Source organism: Hypanus sabinus, chromosome 18 (assembly GCF_030144855.1).
Source record: "Hypanus sabinus isolate sHypSab1 chromosome 18, sHypSab1.hap1, whole genome shotgun sequence".
Lineage (NCBI taxonomy): Eukaryota > Metazoa > Chordata > Chondrichthyes > Myliobatiformes > Dasyatidae > Hypanus > Hypanus sabinus.
The window spans coordinates 13,567,802-13,585,578 of NC_082723.1; the positions used below are offsets into that span (position 1 = coordinate 13,567,802).

At 40.7% G+C, this 17,777-nt stretch overlaps 1 protein-coding gene and 1 pseudogene across 2 annotated transcripts in view; one reads left to right on the forward strand and one right to left on the reverse strand.

Annotated features, from left to right (window-relative positions):
* The window catches only part of camsap1b (calmodulin regulated spectrin-associated protein 1b), a 141,581-nt gene that overhangs the window by 44,803 nt on the left and 79,001 nt on the right, over nt 1–17,777 (forward strand). For both annotated transcript variants that reach the window (XM_059993687.1, XM_059993688.1), the window contains exon 2: nt 7,395–7,657. In XM_059993687.1, coding sequence (XP_059849670.1) covers nt 7,395–7,657 — 263 coding nt within the window. The remainder of the gene's footprint in view (nt 1–7,394; nt 7,658–17,777) is intronic.
* On the reverse strand, nt 800–1,406 carry LOC132377452 (small nuclear ribonucleoprotein-associated protein B'-like; annotated as a pseudogene).

Consider the following 17,777-nt stretch of genomic DNA (forward strand, 5'->3'; position numbering starts at 1 on the left):
AATGAGTAGTGGCAATATGAATACTTCCAAAATGTTATTGAATCAGTTGAAATTCTTTTCCCAATTCTGGTGAAGTGGTAATTCTGTTTTTCCTATTCAGTAAATGTGGTCTTACCTGAGCATTTTCTGTTTTCTTGTTGGATTTCCAGCATACTGTTACTGTTTGAATGGTACCCTTATTAAATGTCTACAATTTTTGTCACAAGTACTGTTTCCTTGAGCAATGTAATTCTTTGAATATTTCAACCCTTCCTGTATCTCTTAATCAATGTTCTGTGCTTGCATTCTTCAAGAGCCATATAAATCTACCAAGAACATGCATATAATGTATTTGTTCTGTCCCAGGCTGATTGTGTCCTTACAATATTATACCTTACTTACACATTCTGTCACAGTGATTCTCTTTCAGCACATTCTTTGCAATTAGCATTATTTTTGACAATTTGACATTATATTTTCCTCCTTGACTTTTCACTATTTTCATACAGTTAATGCATACTATATTTGCTTTCATGATCTTTATAGCACTATTCCTTTTTTTAAAACCATTGATGTTTCTTTTTCACTTAACTCGGACATTGTAATAAAAATTTAACTATTGCAATACAAAACAAACCAACTTCAATTTGGGCTTCGGTTTTGCCATTCTACTGCTAAAAGTCTGAGAAATTTTAGTATTTGCATTGCAACTACCAGCTGCCAAATCATCAGAATCTGAAAAATCTTTGTTCAGAACACCTATTCCCCAAGAACAAATACCCCATACAGATGAATATAATTTGACATATTCCTGGTTTCATTATTGTGGCCTTGGCGGGCATGTACTAGGCGGTGGAGGACCTGTCATTCTTAATGGCATTCCATTGGTGCTCCTTGGCCAGGAGGCATTCCCATAGGTGGTCTTATAAGCAGCCTTATAACGGGTGGTGGGTCCATCATATCTTGTGGGGGTGCTCGTTGGCTCATTGATGATGGGCCTCCATGGCCTGGTGCATGTTGGTATCATGCTGCCATGATACTGGATGTAACTGCAGAAATTATAACTTCTATGTGCTTGGGGTGTCACACTTGCTGAGGAAGTCTTCCGACTCCTCAGGCAGTACCTGCCAATCCAGCTGGAACCTGTGACATGGTTGCTGCAGCAGGACACCACAACCTCTGCAGCAGCAAGGGGCACCTGAGCAATTCTAGTATCATGGAGGAGGTCCTTCCACTGTCATGGAAACCACTGTTTCACCACATAGCAAGATTAGTCCAAGAACCCAGTTCCCCTCCTGTTCAGGTTGCTTGGTGTTCTTTGGCCTGATCTACCTGAACTTATCACACTTAATGTGCCTGTCCTGAAGGATGCACCTCATTCTGTAGTCAATATGCTGAAGCATCTCGCTGCTCTTACTCACCATCATGGTTGCAGGCGGGATGGGTGCACAACCCAAACGATTGCAGAGCAAGAGCAAGGGAGCAAAACATTATTGTGAAGCATATGATCAGAGCACTTCAAACAAATTTCAATTGAGGTTCAAGTTAAATTTATTATGAAAGTACATATATAACTCTGAGATTAATTTTCATTGTGGGCAATCACAGTAAATACAAGAAACACAGTAGACAACATCAAACAGGAACAGCAACCAGTGTGCAAAAATAAACACCAAATTGTGCAAATACAAAGGGAAAGAGGAAAAGAATGTGGTAGCAGTTGTAGTCCCTGAAAGAGAGCCCAATTCAGTGGGAGCAATTCCCGGAAGAAGATGGCGCCTGCGATCAAGGGCGACATCCTTATGATGATTCACAAAACTACATCATTCACTTTGTTTGCTTTAACGTTTTCTTTCAAATATGTTTCTGTTACTGTTACAGCCTGTGATCTGCATTTTAGTTTTTGGGCCGATTGAGAAATCTGGTTCTTTGCTGTCTCCGAGGTAGTTCAGTGAAGTTGTGAGCGAAGCGTGCGGCTTGGAGACCAGGAAGCCTGGAGACATGACGCAAGCCCATGATCAACTCCATTTCTTGCCAATTAAAACATTGAGGAAGATTGAAGTTAGCAAGGACAGGAGCAGAAGGCGGGCGAATGTTCTGCACCATCTATCTGCAAATGACTGGTCTCTTTCTCTCTCATCTTCGCCCCCCCGTCCTAATGAATTGGGCTGTATCCACTACTTTTTGTAGGCTTTTCCATGCAAAGGCATTGGTGTTTCCATACCAGGCTGTGATGCAACCATTTAATGTACTCGCCACCTCACATCTATAGGAATTGGTCAATGTTTTAGATGACTTGCCAAATCTTCACAGACTTCTAAGAAAGTAGAGATGCTGCTGTGATTTCTTCGTAACAGCACTTGTGTGTTGAACCCAGAACAGATCCTCTGAAATGATAACACTGAGGAATTTAAAGTTGCTGTCCCTCTCCACCTCTGATCCTCCAGTTTCTTCCTCCTGAAGTCAATAATCATCTCCTTTGCCTTGCTGACATTGAGTGAGAGGTTGTTGTTGTGGCACCACTCAGCCAGTTTGTATGAGAATGTCAATAAGATAGACAAGGTAGTTAAGACTTTCAGACATGGAGCAGAAACTGTTCTCTTGCTCTACTGAAAGACTGGAAGAATTAGTTTGCAGTTAGTGTATAATTTTGGGCATCCTAGTGAAGGAAAAATACAAAGATGTGGAAGAAGGTCTTCTATATTATGAAAAACAATACAGAAAAATCAAGGGGATTGCATTTAAGATAGTATAATTAAGGAAATACTTCATATGTTCAGTGTGGCCATACTTTTTTATTGTCCGTATATTATTTTTATAAAATTCTTTATGGACAGAAGCTTGAATTATAGGCATTAAGCAATTCTTCAAATTCATAAGTTTAATAGTGACTGCACAATGATGGTTGAGAAGTTAATTGGCTCTGAATATTACCCTAAAGCAGGCCAGTTATGAAGCAGCATCTACACTGGACTTCAAGGCAAGTGGTCCTGGGTCTGAATTCAGCCAGCTCCTTGCACGCTTTCCATCGTGTATTGAGCTAACAACTCGGCCTTGTAAAAAAAAAACAGATGAATGCTAAAGAAGTGGTAAACTTGATGCCTGATGCACCTCAAGGTGAGGAATGGAACAACAACAATATTACCATAATGTAGGTGTGTGGCAGGAGAATAGCAAAATAAAATAAGTTTAAAGGCAAAGGCATTTAGAAATAGGAATTAATTAATTTTGTCACAGGTGACTGCAGAAGCGGGAAATCTGGAGCAACGCACACAAAATTTCATTTCAAGAGGAGTAGAATATAAAGCAAGGATGTAACATTGAGATTATAAACCACAGGTGTGGCCTTACTTAGAGTATTGTGAGCAGTTTTGGGTCCTTATCTTAGAAAGGAAGTGCTGAAACTGAAGAGATTTAAAAGGAGGTTCACAAAAATGATTCCAGGATTGAATGATTTATCACATTGATGGCTCTGGGCCTGTATTCTCTAGAATTCAGAAGAATGATAGATGACCTCATTGAAACCTATTGAATGGTGAAAGGCCTTGATAGAGTGGATGTGGAGAGGATGTTTCCTGTGATGGGGGAATTTAAGACCAGAGGTCACAGCCTTTTAAAACAGAGATGAGGAGGAATTTCTTTAGCCAGGGAGTGGTGAATCTGTGGAATTCTTTGTCACAGGCAGTTGTGGAGGTCAATTCTCTGTGTATACTTGAGGCAGAGGTTGATGGTTTTATTGGTCAGTGCATGAGGAAAGAAAGCAGGAGATTGGGGCTGAGAAGAAAATTGAAGCAGCCATGGTGAAATGGCAGAGCAGACTTAATGGACCAAATGGCCTAATTCTGCTCCTATATCTTGTGGTCTAAAATGCTAGAGAGCGCCAGATGTTTGACCTGCTGAGCTCCTCCAGCATTTTGTGCATGTTATTAATTTTGGTGATTTATTTGCAGTGCCCTGCAAAAATCTTGGAGGCTAAGGCAATATAAAAACAGTCAAAGAAATGCAACTTTTAAAAACAATCAAATATAAAGCAGATGCTAGAAACCTGGAACAAAATAGAAAATCTTGGAAGCCCTCATTAGGTTAGGCAGTTTCTGTGGGAAGAAAAACAGTTAATGTTTGAGTTCTGAAGTACTTTGTCAGAATCCTACATTTTGAACTAAATTGAACAAGATTGGAAAAATTTAGACTTCCATATCAGTAACTGCTTTATGGACCCATGTCCCAGTATGGGTTTTAAAGGGCAAAATGTGCATTCTTTAAATGCAAGTCAAGATGGATGTTGTTTGCAGATCAATAAGTAGACCATAAGAAATAAGAGCAGAATTAGTCCACTCGACCTATTGCGTCTGTTCCACCATTCCATCGTGGCTGATTTATTACTCCAACCCCATTCTCCTTCCTTCTCACTGTATCCTTTGACATCCTGACAAATCAAGAACTTATCAACCTCCACTTTAAATATACCCAATGACATTTCCTCTACTGCTGTCTGTGGCAATGAATTCCACAGATTCACTATCTTCTTGCTAAAAAAGATTCTGATTTCTGTTCTAAGTGGACGACCCTCTATTCTGAGGCTGTGTCCCCGGTCCTAGACTTGTCTACTATAGGAAACACCCTATCCTCATCTATTCTATCAAGGTCTTTCAATATTTGATGGATTTCAATGAGATCCCTCTTCATTCTTTTAAACTCCAGTGAGTTCAGGCCCAGCACCATCAAATGTTTCTCATACGTTAATGCTTTCATTCCCAGAATTATTCTTGGCAGCCTCCTTTGGTCCCTCTCTATTGCCAGCACATCCATTGCACACAGTACTCCAAATGTAACCTGACCAATGCCGTATGAAGTCTCAGCATTACATCCTTGCTGTTATATACTGGTCCTCCCAGAATGAATATTTTTTCCTTGCTTACCACCAAAGTAACCTGCAAGTTGATCTTTAGGACTCCCAAGGACTCCCAAGTCTCTTTGCACCTCTTGTTTTGAAATTTTCTCATAGTTTAGAAAACAGGCTGATCCTTTATTCCTTCTACTAAAGTGCATGACCATACACTTCCCTACACTATATTCAATCTGTCACTGCCCATTCTTCCAATCTGTCTTGTGTTCTGCAGACTTCCTGCTTTCTCAACGCTAGCAGTTCCACCACCGTCTTTGTATTGGCTGCAAAACAGTCAATTGACATATAATGTGAAAAGAAGTGGTCCCAACACCGACCCCTGCAGAACAGTGCAAGTTTCTGTACATTGTGTAATTATGTAACTGTACTGATATGTTAGAATGTTTGACACTGAAACCATTCTATTTACATCATTGCACCTTAGTTACTGTTTCCATTTCTCTTTCTAACTGCACAGGCAACCAGACCTTGAATCAGTTAACCTTGTTTTATGTTCTACATTAAGAATGCCTCTAAGCTTTCCCCCATCTCATTTAAAAAGCAAACACGAAGGAATCTGCAGATGCAGGAAATTCAAGCAACGCACAAAATGCTGGTGGAACACAGTAGGCCAGGCAGCATCTATAGGGAGAAGCACTGTCGATGTTTTGGGCCGAGACCCTTCGTCAGGACTGATGAAGGGTCTCGGCCCGAAATGTCAATAGTGCTTCTCCCTATAGATGCTGCCTGGCCTGTTGCGTTCCACCAGCATTTTGTGTGTGTTGCCCTAACTCATTCTCAATTTGCATACCAAAGCTTGGTTTATTAACAACTTACTAGCTTGTTGTGTACATCTATAACTAATCCAAATCTCTCCTTGCATATCTATTTTCATATTAAGTTCTCAAGACTATTGCTCGTGCATTTTGAACATTGTTAGGTTCTTTTACTTCAAAGTTCACCTCCACTGTTGTCTTGTGTATTGAATCACAGTTTATGCTTTCTGATCTATGTCAGTTTCGATACTGCCCAGAATTTCCAATCCACATTTGCCCTGGTGCCTAATTTTATTTAAGAGTCTTAACTGTTTTATTACATGAAAACTGTTAGTTAAATTAATATTTAAAAAATAATGTGATTATGTGTCACCTGGAAGAAATTCCTTTGGGTCTGTTAAATTCAGTAATGAGTTAAAATGAATAGAGATATAAATGTTGTAACCCCCAGTGTCATTTAAGGATATAATCATTGATAATATGTGGTAGATTGTATGATATACTTATGGCTGAGACTAAGTACAGCTCTAATGCCATATTTACATTTGCTGCTGACACTACTGTGGTGGGTGAATCTGTGGAATTCATTGCCACAGGTGGCTATGGAGACCAAGTTATTGGGTGTATTTAAGGCAGAGGTAGATTCTTAGTCAGGGCTTGAAGGGATTTGGGGAGAAGGCAGGAGATTGGGGCTGAGAGGGAAAATGTATAAGCCACGATGTGAAGCAGACTCGATGGGTTCAAACAGCCTATTTCTGCTCTTATATCTTGTGGTCTTACAGAATCAAAGATGGTAACAAATCAGTGTATAGAAGGGAGATTGAGACTCTGGCTGAATGGTGCCACAACAACCTCTCACTCAATGACCGCAAAACCAAAGAGCTGTTTATTGACTATTGGGCAGGGGGGTGGGAATGGAGGTCCATCCTCCATCAGGGGATCTGAGGTGGAGAGAGTCAGCAACTTTAGCTTCCTTGCTGTTATCATTTCAGAGGATCTGTTCTGGGTTGAGCACAGAACTGCCATTACAAAGAAGGCACAGCAGCGCCTCTGCTTTCTTAGCAGTTTGTGCAGATTAGGCACGTCATCTTAAACTTTGACAAGTTTCTATAGATGGATGGTGGAGCATATACTGACTGGTTACATCACGGCCTGATTTAGGAACACTTAATGCCATTGAACAGAAACATAACGACAAAAAGTGGGTACAGTACAGTCCATCATAGGTAAAGCCCACCCCACCATTGAGCACAACAACAAGGAATACTGTTGCAGGAAAATAGCATGTATCATCAAGAACCTGCATCATCCAGGCCATGCTTTCTTCTCGCTGCTGCCATCAGGAAGGAGGTACAGGAGCCTTCCGTCCCACACCACCAGGTTTATGAACAGTTATTATTCCTCAACATTCAGACTCTTGAACTTCACTCACCTCAATGCTGAACAGATTCCACAACTTACGGAATCATTTTTAAAGAATCTACAACTTGTGTTCATGATTTTGTTGTTTGTTGAATTCTTTTATTTGCGTTCGCACAGCTTGTTGTCTTTTGCACATTAGTTGTTTGTCCCTTTTTGTTGTGTGCAGTTTTTCATGGTTTCTGTTGATTGTCTATTTACTATGAATGCCTACAAGAAAATGAATATATGTTGACAATAATATATTTACTTTGAACTTTTCAACTTTGATGTAAATGTGATTTTCTAGCTGCGAATTTATATATTCTCCTAATTCCTTCTGTGGTTCATTGCAGATAATATTCCTGAGGATTTAAGGGATGCTTTCTACACAGATCAATATGAACAGGAACATATTAAGCCACCAGTGATCAAGCTGTTGCTATCCAGTGAACTCTATTGTCGTGTGTGCAGCCTAATTTTAAAGGGGGATCAGGTGGCTGCATTGCAGGGTCACCAACCTGTCATTCAAGCATTGTCACGCAAAGGCATTTATGTAATGGAGAGTGATGATATGCCAGTTTCAGAATCGGACCTCACACAGTCTCCAGTCAAAATGGTGAGTGACAGATTCTAATTAAGATTTATTTTAGTTCCTTTTTCTAGTGACTTTCTGGTATTCCAGGGCAGATTTATTTATCTTTTCATGGTGAGCTTGCCATCTGGAGTGTATGGCAAAACACAGTTGTGCAGTACAAATCTCCTTTCCATGCTTTCTAGCACTGCTGACCTCTCTGGTTTGCAAGTTGTTAATGTTTACATGTGCTAATGTAAAACCTGTAGACATTACCACTTACCCTGTCTGAGAAGTTGAGCCATTTATAAGATGTCTTCACACATTACTTGGCTTGTGCTTGTAATACCATTTTCTTATTTCTTGGTGTGTATCCTGCTTCAGATTTTTTGCACCTGCATAATGCCTTTCTTGGATTCTGATTGTTAAATTGGTTAAAGTAGTTTTGAAGATGAAAGACTAATAATTGAGTGTCTTTAATCCTTGTGTAGTATCGGGATTGATTAACTCTATACATATCCAAAATGTGAGGAACTAAAATTTTGCCTACACAATGGTTCCTTTTATCATTATGATATTGCTTGAGGTTGGAGACGACATTAGATGCATGACAGCTCTGGCAAGGGCTTGCAAGACATTACTTCCTACAAAACGAAAGCCTATCGCATGAATGGCAATGATGCTTCACTACCAGATGAACTCAATGCCTTCTTGCCTGCTTTGAAAGGGAGAATACAACTACAGCTGTGAAGATCCCTGCTGCACCTGATGACCCTGTGATCTCTGTCTCAAAGGCCGATGTTAGGCTGTCTTTAAAGAGAGTGAACCCTTGCAAGGTGGGAGGTCCTGATTGAGTACCTGGTCAGGTTTTGAAAACCTGTGCCAACCAACTGGAGGGAGTATTCAAGGACATTTTTCAACTTCTCACTGCTATGGGTGGAAGTTCCCACTTGCTTCAAAAAGGCAACAGTTATACCACTGCCCAAGAAGAATAATGTGAGTTTCGTTAATGACTATCACCCAGTAGCACTCACATCTATAGTGATGAAGTACTCTGAGAGGCTGGTCATGACTAGATTGAACTTCTGCCTCAGCAAGGACCTGGACCCATTGCAATTTGCCTGTCACCACAATAGGTCAGCGGTAGATGCAATCTCAATGGTTCTCCATGCGGCTTTAGACTACCTGAACAACACAAACACCTGCGTCAGCATTTAATACCATCATTCCCACAATCCTGATTGAGAATTTGCAGACCTGGGCCTCTGTACCTCCCTCTTTGATTGGATCCTCGACTTCCTATCTGGAAGACCGCAATCTGTGCAGATTGGTGATAACATATTCTCCTCACTGACGATTGACACTGGCGCACCTCGGGAATGTGTGCTTAGCCCCCTACTCTGCTCTCTATATGCCCATGACTGTGTGGCTAGGCATAGTTCAAATAACATCTATAAATTTGCTGATGAGACAACCATTGTTAGTAGAATCTCAGGTGGTGAAGTCAGGGCGTACAGGAGTGAGGAATGCTAACTAGTGGAGTGGTGCTGCAGCAGCAATCTGGTAGTCATCATCAGTAAGACAAAAAGGTTGATTATGGACTTCAGGAAGCATAAATCAAAGGAAGACTTACCAATCCTCACAGAGGGATCAGAAGTGGAGAGAGTGAGCAGTTTCAAGTTCCTGGGTGTCAAGATCTTTTTGAGAGTCTAACCTGGTCCCAACATATTGATGCAGTTATAAAGGAGGCAAGACAGCAGCTATACTTTATTAGGAGTTTGAAGAGATTTGGTATTTCAACAAATACATTCAAAAACTTCTCTAGATGTACCGTGGAGAGCATTCTGACAGGCTGCATCACTGTCTGGTATGGGGTGGGGTGGGGGGGGGGTGTGGAGGCTACTGCACAGGACCAAAAGAAACTGCAGAGGGTTGTAAATCTAGTCAGCTCTATCTTGGGTACTAGCCTACAAAGTACCCAGGACATTTTCAAGGAGCAGTGTCTCAGAAAGGCAGCGTCCATTATTAAGGACCTTCAACACCCAGGGCATGCCCTTTTCTCACTGTTACCATCAGGTAAGAGGTACAGAAGCCTGAAGACACACACTCAGCGATTCAGGAACACCTTCTTCCCCTCTGCCATCCGACTCCTCAATGGGCATTGAACCCTTGGACACTACCTCACTTTTTAAAAATATATAGTATTTCTGCTTTTTGCATGATTTTTAATCTATTCAATGTACTTATACTGTACAAAGTATACTGAATATTGTTATTACTATTTTTTTCTACTCTTATGTATTGAATTAGAACTGGCTACTACTAAGTTAACAAATTTCACATCACATGCTAGTGATAATAAACCTGATTTTGATTGCTCAAAATAATATAACAAACAATACAGCCATTGAAACCATTTTTTTCTGCCTTTTTCACTAAAAGATATTAAGAAGAAAAGGATTCTCATGTATCCTAAATATGTCTTAGATCTGAAATGCTACCAACTTCATCAAGCATGTCTAGAGCAAACTTTCTTTTTCCATCTCTGATATCTTTCACAGACCTATTGACTTTCAGTTATCAAATTGCTATCCCCTTCTCCCAGTTCCTCCATCTCCACCATATCTGTTCTCAGAATCAGGTTTTCCATTCTGGAGCATCTGAGATGTCCTTTTTTAAAAAAAAAGACAAGTGTTTCCCTTCCGTCACCATTGATTCTGTCCTCAATTGCATGTCCTACATTTCCCAGACATTTGCCCTCACTTCATCTTCCTGCCATTATGACAGGGACATTTTTCCCCTGTCTTTTTCTCCCACCCCATGAGCCTCCGTACCTAGCATATACAGTGGCATGCAAAAGTTTGGACACCCCGGTCAAAATTTCTGTTACCGTGAATAGTTAAGTGAGTGGAAGATGAACTGATCTCCAAAAGTCATAAAGTTAAAGATGAAGCATTCTTTTCAACATTTTAAGCAAGATATATAACCATATAACAATTACAGCATGGAAACAGGCCATCTTGGCCCTTCTAGTTCGTACGGAACGCTTACTCTCACCTAGTCCCACCTACCTGCACTTAGCCCATAATATTCCATTCCTTTCCTGTCCATATACCTATCCAATTTTACTCTAAATGGCAATACCGAACCAGCTTCTACCACTTCTACTGGAAGCTCATTCCACACAGCTACCACTCTCTGAGTAAAGAAGTTCCCTCTTGTGTTACCCCTAAACTTTTGCCCCTTAACTCTCAACTCCTGATTAGTGTATTATTTTTGTTTTGTACAATTTGAGTGGGGAGAAAAAAGGAAAGGAGCACCATGCAGAAGTTTGGGCACCCCAAGAGATTTAAGCTCTCAGATAACTTTTACCAAGATCTCAGACCTGAATTAGCTGTGGCTTGTTCACAGTCATTGTTAGGAAAGGCCAGGTGATGCAAATTTCAAAGCTTTATAAATACCCTGACTACTCAAACCTTGTCCCAACAATCAGCAGCCATGGGCTCATCCAAGCAGCAGCCTAGCACTCTGAAAATTAAAATAAATGATTCCCACAAAGCAGGAGAAGGCTATAAGAAGATAGCAAAGCGTTTTCAGGTAGCCATTTCCTCAGTTTGTAATGTAATTAAGAAATGGCAGTTAACAGGAATGGTGGAAGTCAAGTTGAGGTCTGGAAGACCAAAAAAACTTTCTGAGAGAACTGCTCGTAGGATTGCTAGAAAGGCAAATCAAAACCCCCATTTGACTGCAAAAGATCTTCAGGAAGATTTAGCAGACTCTGGAGTGGAGGTGCACTGTTCTATTGTGCAGCAACACCTGCACAAATATGACCTTCATGGAAGAGTCATCAGAAGAAAACCTTTCCTGTGTCCTCACCACAAGATTCAGCATCAGTTGTTTGCAAAGAAAAACAGAGCGAAGATGTCTGTGCATGTAATTGTTTAATGTGTACTTGATATTGCACTCCCAGATATCGCACAAAACTTCACAAATCAACCAACGATTCCAGTGGCATGGAAACTACGACGAATAGAGCTGATGGATTTGTTACAGCCTTCATCCGCCTTCACAGACATTGTGTTCAAAGTAACTTCATCTGCCTATTTCACCGTTGAGGTCTTGGTTGGATTGTTCTTTGTCAGGGAGCTCACTTTTGACCTTACCACCATGGGTGACCCTACCAGGAGCATAGCTCCAGACGGCATCGCTCTCAGGATTTCAGGATCACACAAGCTTCTCCAGCACAACCAGTTGACAATCCACGGAGAAGACAATGGTCTGCCTCAAGAGGTGCAAGCTGAGGGTTTTACCATGGCCTTCATGGTCCCCTGACCTAACATCAATGAAAATCTGTGGATAGACCTCAAAAGAGCAGTGTATGCAAGACGGTCCAAGAATCTCACAGAACTAGAAGCTTTTTGCAAGGAAGAATGGGTGAAAATCCCCCAAACAAGAATTTAAAGACTCTTGGCTGGCTCCAGAAAGTGTTTACATGCTGTGATACTTGGCAAAGAGGGTGTTACTAAGTACTGATCATGTAGGGTGCCCAAACATTTGCGTCTAGCCCTTTTCCTTTTTTGTTGTTTTGAAGCTATAAAAGATGGAAATAAAAAAAATAATCTTAAAATATTAAAGAAATGTGTCATCTTTAACCTTCTGCCTTCTGGAAATCAGGTTATCTTTTTCCTCGCTTAGCTATTCACAGTAATAGAAATTTTGACCAGGGGTACCCAAACTTCTGCATGCCACAGTGTTTTTGCCATATCCTGAGGGATTTTGCTACTAGCATATCTTTCCTCCCCTTCCACTCCTTTGTCCATTGGTCCCTTCTCACTGATGTCTCATGGCACATCCCTGCTGCATGATGAGTGGCACACCTAGCGCTGTAACTCATTCCTCACCAACGTTCAGGGCCCTAAGCAGTCCTTCCAGGTGAGGCAACACTTCACCTTTTGAGTCTGTTGGGATCTATTATATCTAGAGCTTACAGTGCAGTCTCCTAATGCAACTCAAATTGGGGAATTGCTTTGTTGAGCACGTTTGTTCTGTACAGCACCAAATGTATGATCTCCTGGTGGCTTCTAATTTCAATTTGATTTCCCATTCCCATGCTAGTATATATGCCCACGTGGCCTTCTCTACTGTCACGATGAAGCCTCATTCAGGTTGGAGAAGCAACATACTCCATCTGGTTAACTTCCAGATTGATGGCATGAACGGAATTCTCTAACTTCAGTTTGTTTTTCCTCTTTCTCTTCCCTCCCACTTTTCTTCATGCTTCATTCTGGTTATCCGCTACCTTTTCCTTTTCCTACCTGCCTCTCTCTGGTTCCTCTCCTCCTTCCCATTCTTCCATGGTCCACCATCCTCCCCTATTAGATTCCTTCTTCACCCATCCCCTCCCAGCTTATTACTTCGCCCTCTTCCCTACCCAACCCTCCCATCTTCCTTCCCATGGGTTCTTACTTATCACTTGCTAGCTTACACTCCTTAATTTGGCTTCTGACCCTTTCTGTTCCAGTTCTGTTGAAGGGTCTCTGGTCAAAACGTTGATTATTTATTCCCCTCCAAGGGGCTGCTGACCTGTGTTCATCCAACATTTGTGTGTGTTGCACAAGGTTTCCAGTGTCTGCAAAATCTCTCAGGTTTACAACTGTTTCTTGGTTTTGTTTCCTCCTCAATCCAGCCTCCTCTTTGATGGCCATTTCCAACCTATTGAGTAGAATGCTTGATCAGAAATGCAAGATTTTAAATTTTTTACTCTTTTCACTCTATCTGCACATTTGCATCATCTTCGTTCTTCAGGGTAAATCTAAAGGGAGCTGGATAACACTTCCCTATACAATCTTGCTAGTATAATTCAAATATCTACTCTCAATTTTGTGGCAGCAAGGTCATTGACACTGTTACGTATGGACAAGTTCAGTTGGATTCTGGCAGTAAACGGTTTATACAATCCATCAAGGTCATATCTTTTTCTAGTTTACTTACAATTACCATGATCTTTGCACTGTTTTATCTTTAATTTGCCATGGCTTTGCTTTGTTTTCAGATGAACTGCTGTCTCTTCATAGCACAGTAACGTAAAACAAGTTGTGCCAGAATGCAGTTCATATTGTGCACTGCCATGGTGATAGCATTCTTTATTAAGTTTGCTCTTCTGTCTTAATTTTAGTACCTTCACTAAATGCTATTAGAAATTTTATGCTTGTTTGAATCTCCATTGCTTGAACAAAAATTAAATTTCTGCATAATATTTGATTTTTTTACTGATCAACTTTGAATCTGCACATATGGATTACACCAGGATTACTATTCTGCAAAATTCTTGTCATGTTCAGCAATCTGTCTTCTACAAAATTTACAGCTGATTTATCTGAGGGTTAATTCCAGCTATTAAGCTGATCCACCAGGTTCAGGAACATTTATTACCCCTCAACCATCAGTCAACTTCAGTCAACCTTACTTGCTCCATCACTGAACTGTTTCTACTATCTATAGACTCACTTTCAAAAACTTAGCTCATGTTCCTCATGTTCTTGATATTTACTTATTTATTTGTTGTTTTATCTTTTGTATTTGCACATTTTATTGTTCTTGCACAATGGTTCTTTGTCCTGTTGGATGTGGTCTTTCATTGATTCTATTGTGTTTCTTGAGCTTATCGGTACATGCTGCAAGAATACAAATTCCAGGATTGTGTATATTTAGTTTGAACTTTTAACTTTGGGACCACCATGTAACTAATTTAACCAAATCTTCAAATATTTTGTCCTCTCTTTGGGTAGAGCCAGCATTGTTTTACTGAATCATCTTGCAGCACCTACAGATGAGAATGGAATGATTTCGTTCCTTCCATAAGTACATACCTATTCCATTCATGACTTGACTCAACTGCTGTAAGGATCTTAAAGTCCTAATTGTGGCTGACTTTACTACCACAGCACAACTGATTACAAGCATAGAATAAATCAATTTTTGAATCAATTTGTTGATCCAAAAAAAACCTAACCTCTCAAAATCCAATCCATATCTAATCCTAAAGTGCCTTAGTTACTCTGTTCATTCTCCTAGTCAGTTATCATAACGGCACTAATCATTGTAATCAGAAATTGATGAAAGCCAGACTCTCAGCAATTTAAATCAATAATATAGTCATTTCATTTTTGTCACTCATTGCTACAGGGGATTGCAATGCAACTATAACAAGGCTCCTGAATGAGTCCTAACATCTGTCTCAGTTTTCACATCAGTATAGTATAGTAGAGTCAGACAAGGTAGAAACAGATCCTTCGCTGCACCATGTTCATATGAGTATCAAGTGCTATCCTAATTGAGTCTATAGCTTTCAATGCTTCTGTGAATTAAAATGTTCATCTAGATGCTGTTTAAATGTTGTGAGAATACCTGTCTCCTTCATCTTCTCAGGCAGGATATTCCGGATTGCATCCATCCTCTGGTTGAAAAAATCTTCCTCAGATGTCCTCTGAACCTCACCTTAGATCTATGCCCTCTAATCTTTAACACCTCTGAAATGGGGAAAAGTTTCTCACTGCCGCCTTGAAAATTTGTAGACCTTTTTCAGGTTTACAGAGTCCTCTGCTTCAAGAAAAACAAGCCCAGTCTATCCAACTCCCTCTTCAGAGCTGAAACATTCCATCCCAAACACTATCCTGGTGAACTTTGTCTGCAGCCTCTCAACAGTAGTAAGCCCTTTGTGACAATCAGAGCTGCACACATTATTCCAAATGTAGCCTAACCCGTGTTTTATAAAGATGTGTACTTGGATCTTAAGCCTGATTTATAATTCTGTGTCGCATATATGCTGTAAATACCACATACCCTACGCCGCATGGTGACGTGCACCTCCCCAAAAAGGTAACTCGTGCGTCGTGGTGACACAGACTGCAGCAACTGTGATTGGTCCGCTTGGTGGCATCGCATTTCCTCCTACACATTTCTGGTTGCTTCTTCAGGTTTGTACACCGATGCGAAATGGATGAACCAAATCGTTAAATCTACCTGCCGACATGTGAACATGTTTAAAATGCATTTCCTCATCCATGTCTCTCACGAAGAAACTCAACACAGTGGCATGGAAACCCCACCACCAACTAGCGTTTTGGCGTACACCAATGCATGCTCGCTACGGCGTTGAGCCTATGCAGGAGTGAAAATCAGGGTTACAGCGTAGCCCATACGCACAAGTATAAAACAGCCTTAATGCCTTAGATAATGAGGACAAGTGTCCCATCTGCTTCCTTTACCGCCTCATGTATCTGTGTTATGATTTTCAGGAATTTTTGTACTTGCTCGCCAAGGTCCCTTGATTCCTCAATAATCCTTACTACTTAAACACTGCCTTTGATCACTTCCGTGCTACTCTCATTTATCCTTTCTTTCCCCCTCCCCCAAAATTTTCGGGATTAAATTCCATTGTCATTGCTCTGCCCAATTTGCCATCTGATTGATATCATTCTTTGGTGCAAGCCTGCTCACTGTCAACAACATTGCTAATTTTTGTGTCATCTGCAAACTTGTCATTCATACTTTCTGAATTGATATCTTAGTATTAACATATATAACAAATTCCCTGTACCAATTTGCTGGTCAAATGGTTCCAATCACAAATGTAATCTTTCACCATTGTTCTTTGTCTCGTACTACCAAACCATTTTAGTCCTGCGAAGGGTTTCAGTCCAAAACATTGACTCTACCCTTCTGCAAGATGCTGCCTGGGCTGCTGAGTTTCTCCAGCATTTAGTGTGTATTGCTTGGACTTCCAACAACTGCAGCCTTTTCTCATATTTGCAATTTTAGATCCAATATACCAACTTGCTTTTGATCTCTGGTTCTACCTTTTTAACAAATCCTGTATTTGGGACCTTGTCGAAGGCCTTGCTGAAGTCCATGTAAACCACATCAATTGCACATCAAAAGTATATTTCAAAGTTCAAAGTGCATACATGTCAACATACACTACTCTGGGATTTTCTTATGGACATTTAATGTAAGTACAATAGAATCAATGGAAAAACCACAAACAGCAAAGACAGTCAAACAACCAATGTGCAAATACAAAAAAAAAATCAAGAAAATGAGTTGTAGAATCCTTGAAAGTGAGTCCATTGGTTGTGGAATCAATTCATTGTAGAGATGAGTGCAGTTATCCCCTTTGGTTCAAGAGCCTGATGGTTGTTCCTGAACCGAGTGGTGTGAGACCTGAGGCTCTTTGCCTCTTTCCTAATGACAGCAGCAAGAAGAGAGTATGGCTTGGATGGTGGGGGTCCTTGATGATGCTGCTTTCCTGCGGCAGTGCACCCTGCAGATGGGCTCAATGGTGGGACGGGTTTTACCCAAGTTCCCTCTTCAAAGATAACTCGCTGAAATTAGTCTGATCTCCCAACACAAATTTGCACCAACTATCCCTGTCAAACTCAACTGTTGCAAATTTAGATCATTCTTGCCCCGTAGATTTTTTTCCACAAATTTCCCTCCCTCTATTGTTTTGATAAGAGTGAAAGTATTTCCTATCACAGTCCTAAATGTCTTGCTCTATATTCTTGCTTCTAACCTGAGCAAAGGGAAATGTCCTTCCATAGAACATAAAAAAACTACAGCACAATACAGGCCCTTCGGCCCACAATGCTGTGCGGAACATGTACTTACTTTAGCAATTACCTAGTTACCCATAGTCCTCTATTTTTCTAAGCTCCATGTACCTATCCAGGAGTCTCTTGAAAGACCCTATTGTATCTGCTTCCACCACCATTACCAGCAGCCTATTACATGCACTCACCATTCCCTGACATCTCCTCTATACATTCTTCCAAGCACCTTAAAACTGTGCCTCTTATGATAGCCATTTCAGCCCTGAGAAAAAGCTTCCGACTATCTGCACAATCAGTGTCTCTCATCATCTTATACACCTCTATCAGGGCACCTCTCATCCTCCATCGCTCCAAGGAGAAAAGGCCATATTCACTCAACCTATTCTTGTAAGCATGCTCCCCAGATCAGGCAACATCCTCATAAATCTCCTTTGCACCCCTTCTATGATTTCCACATCCTTCCTATAGTGAGGTGACCAGAACTCCAAGTGGGGTCTGACCAGGGTCCTATATAGCTGTAACATTACCTCTCAGCTCTTAAACTCAATCCCACT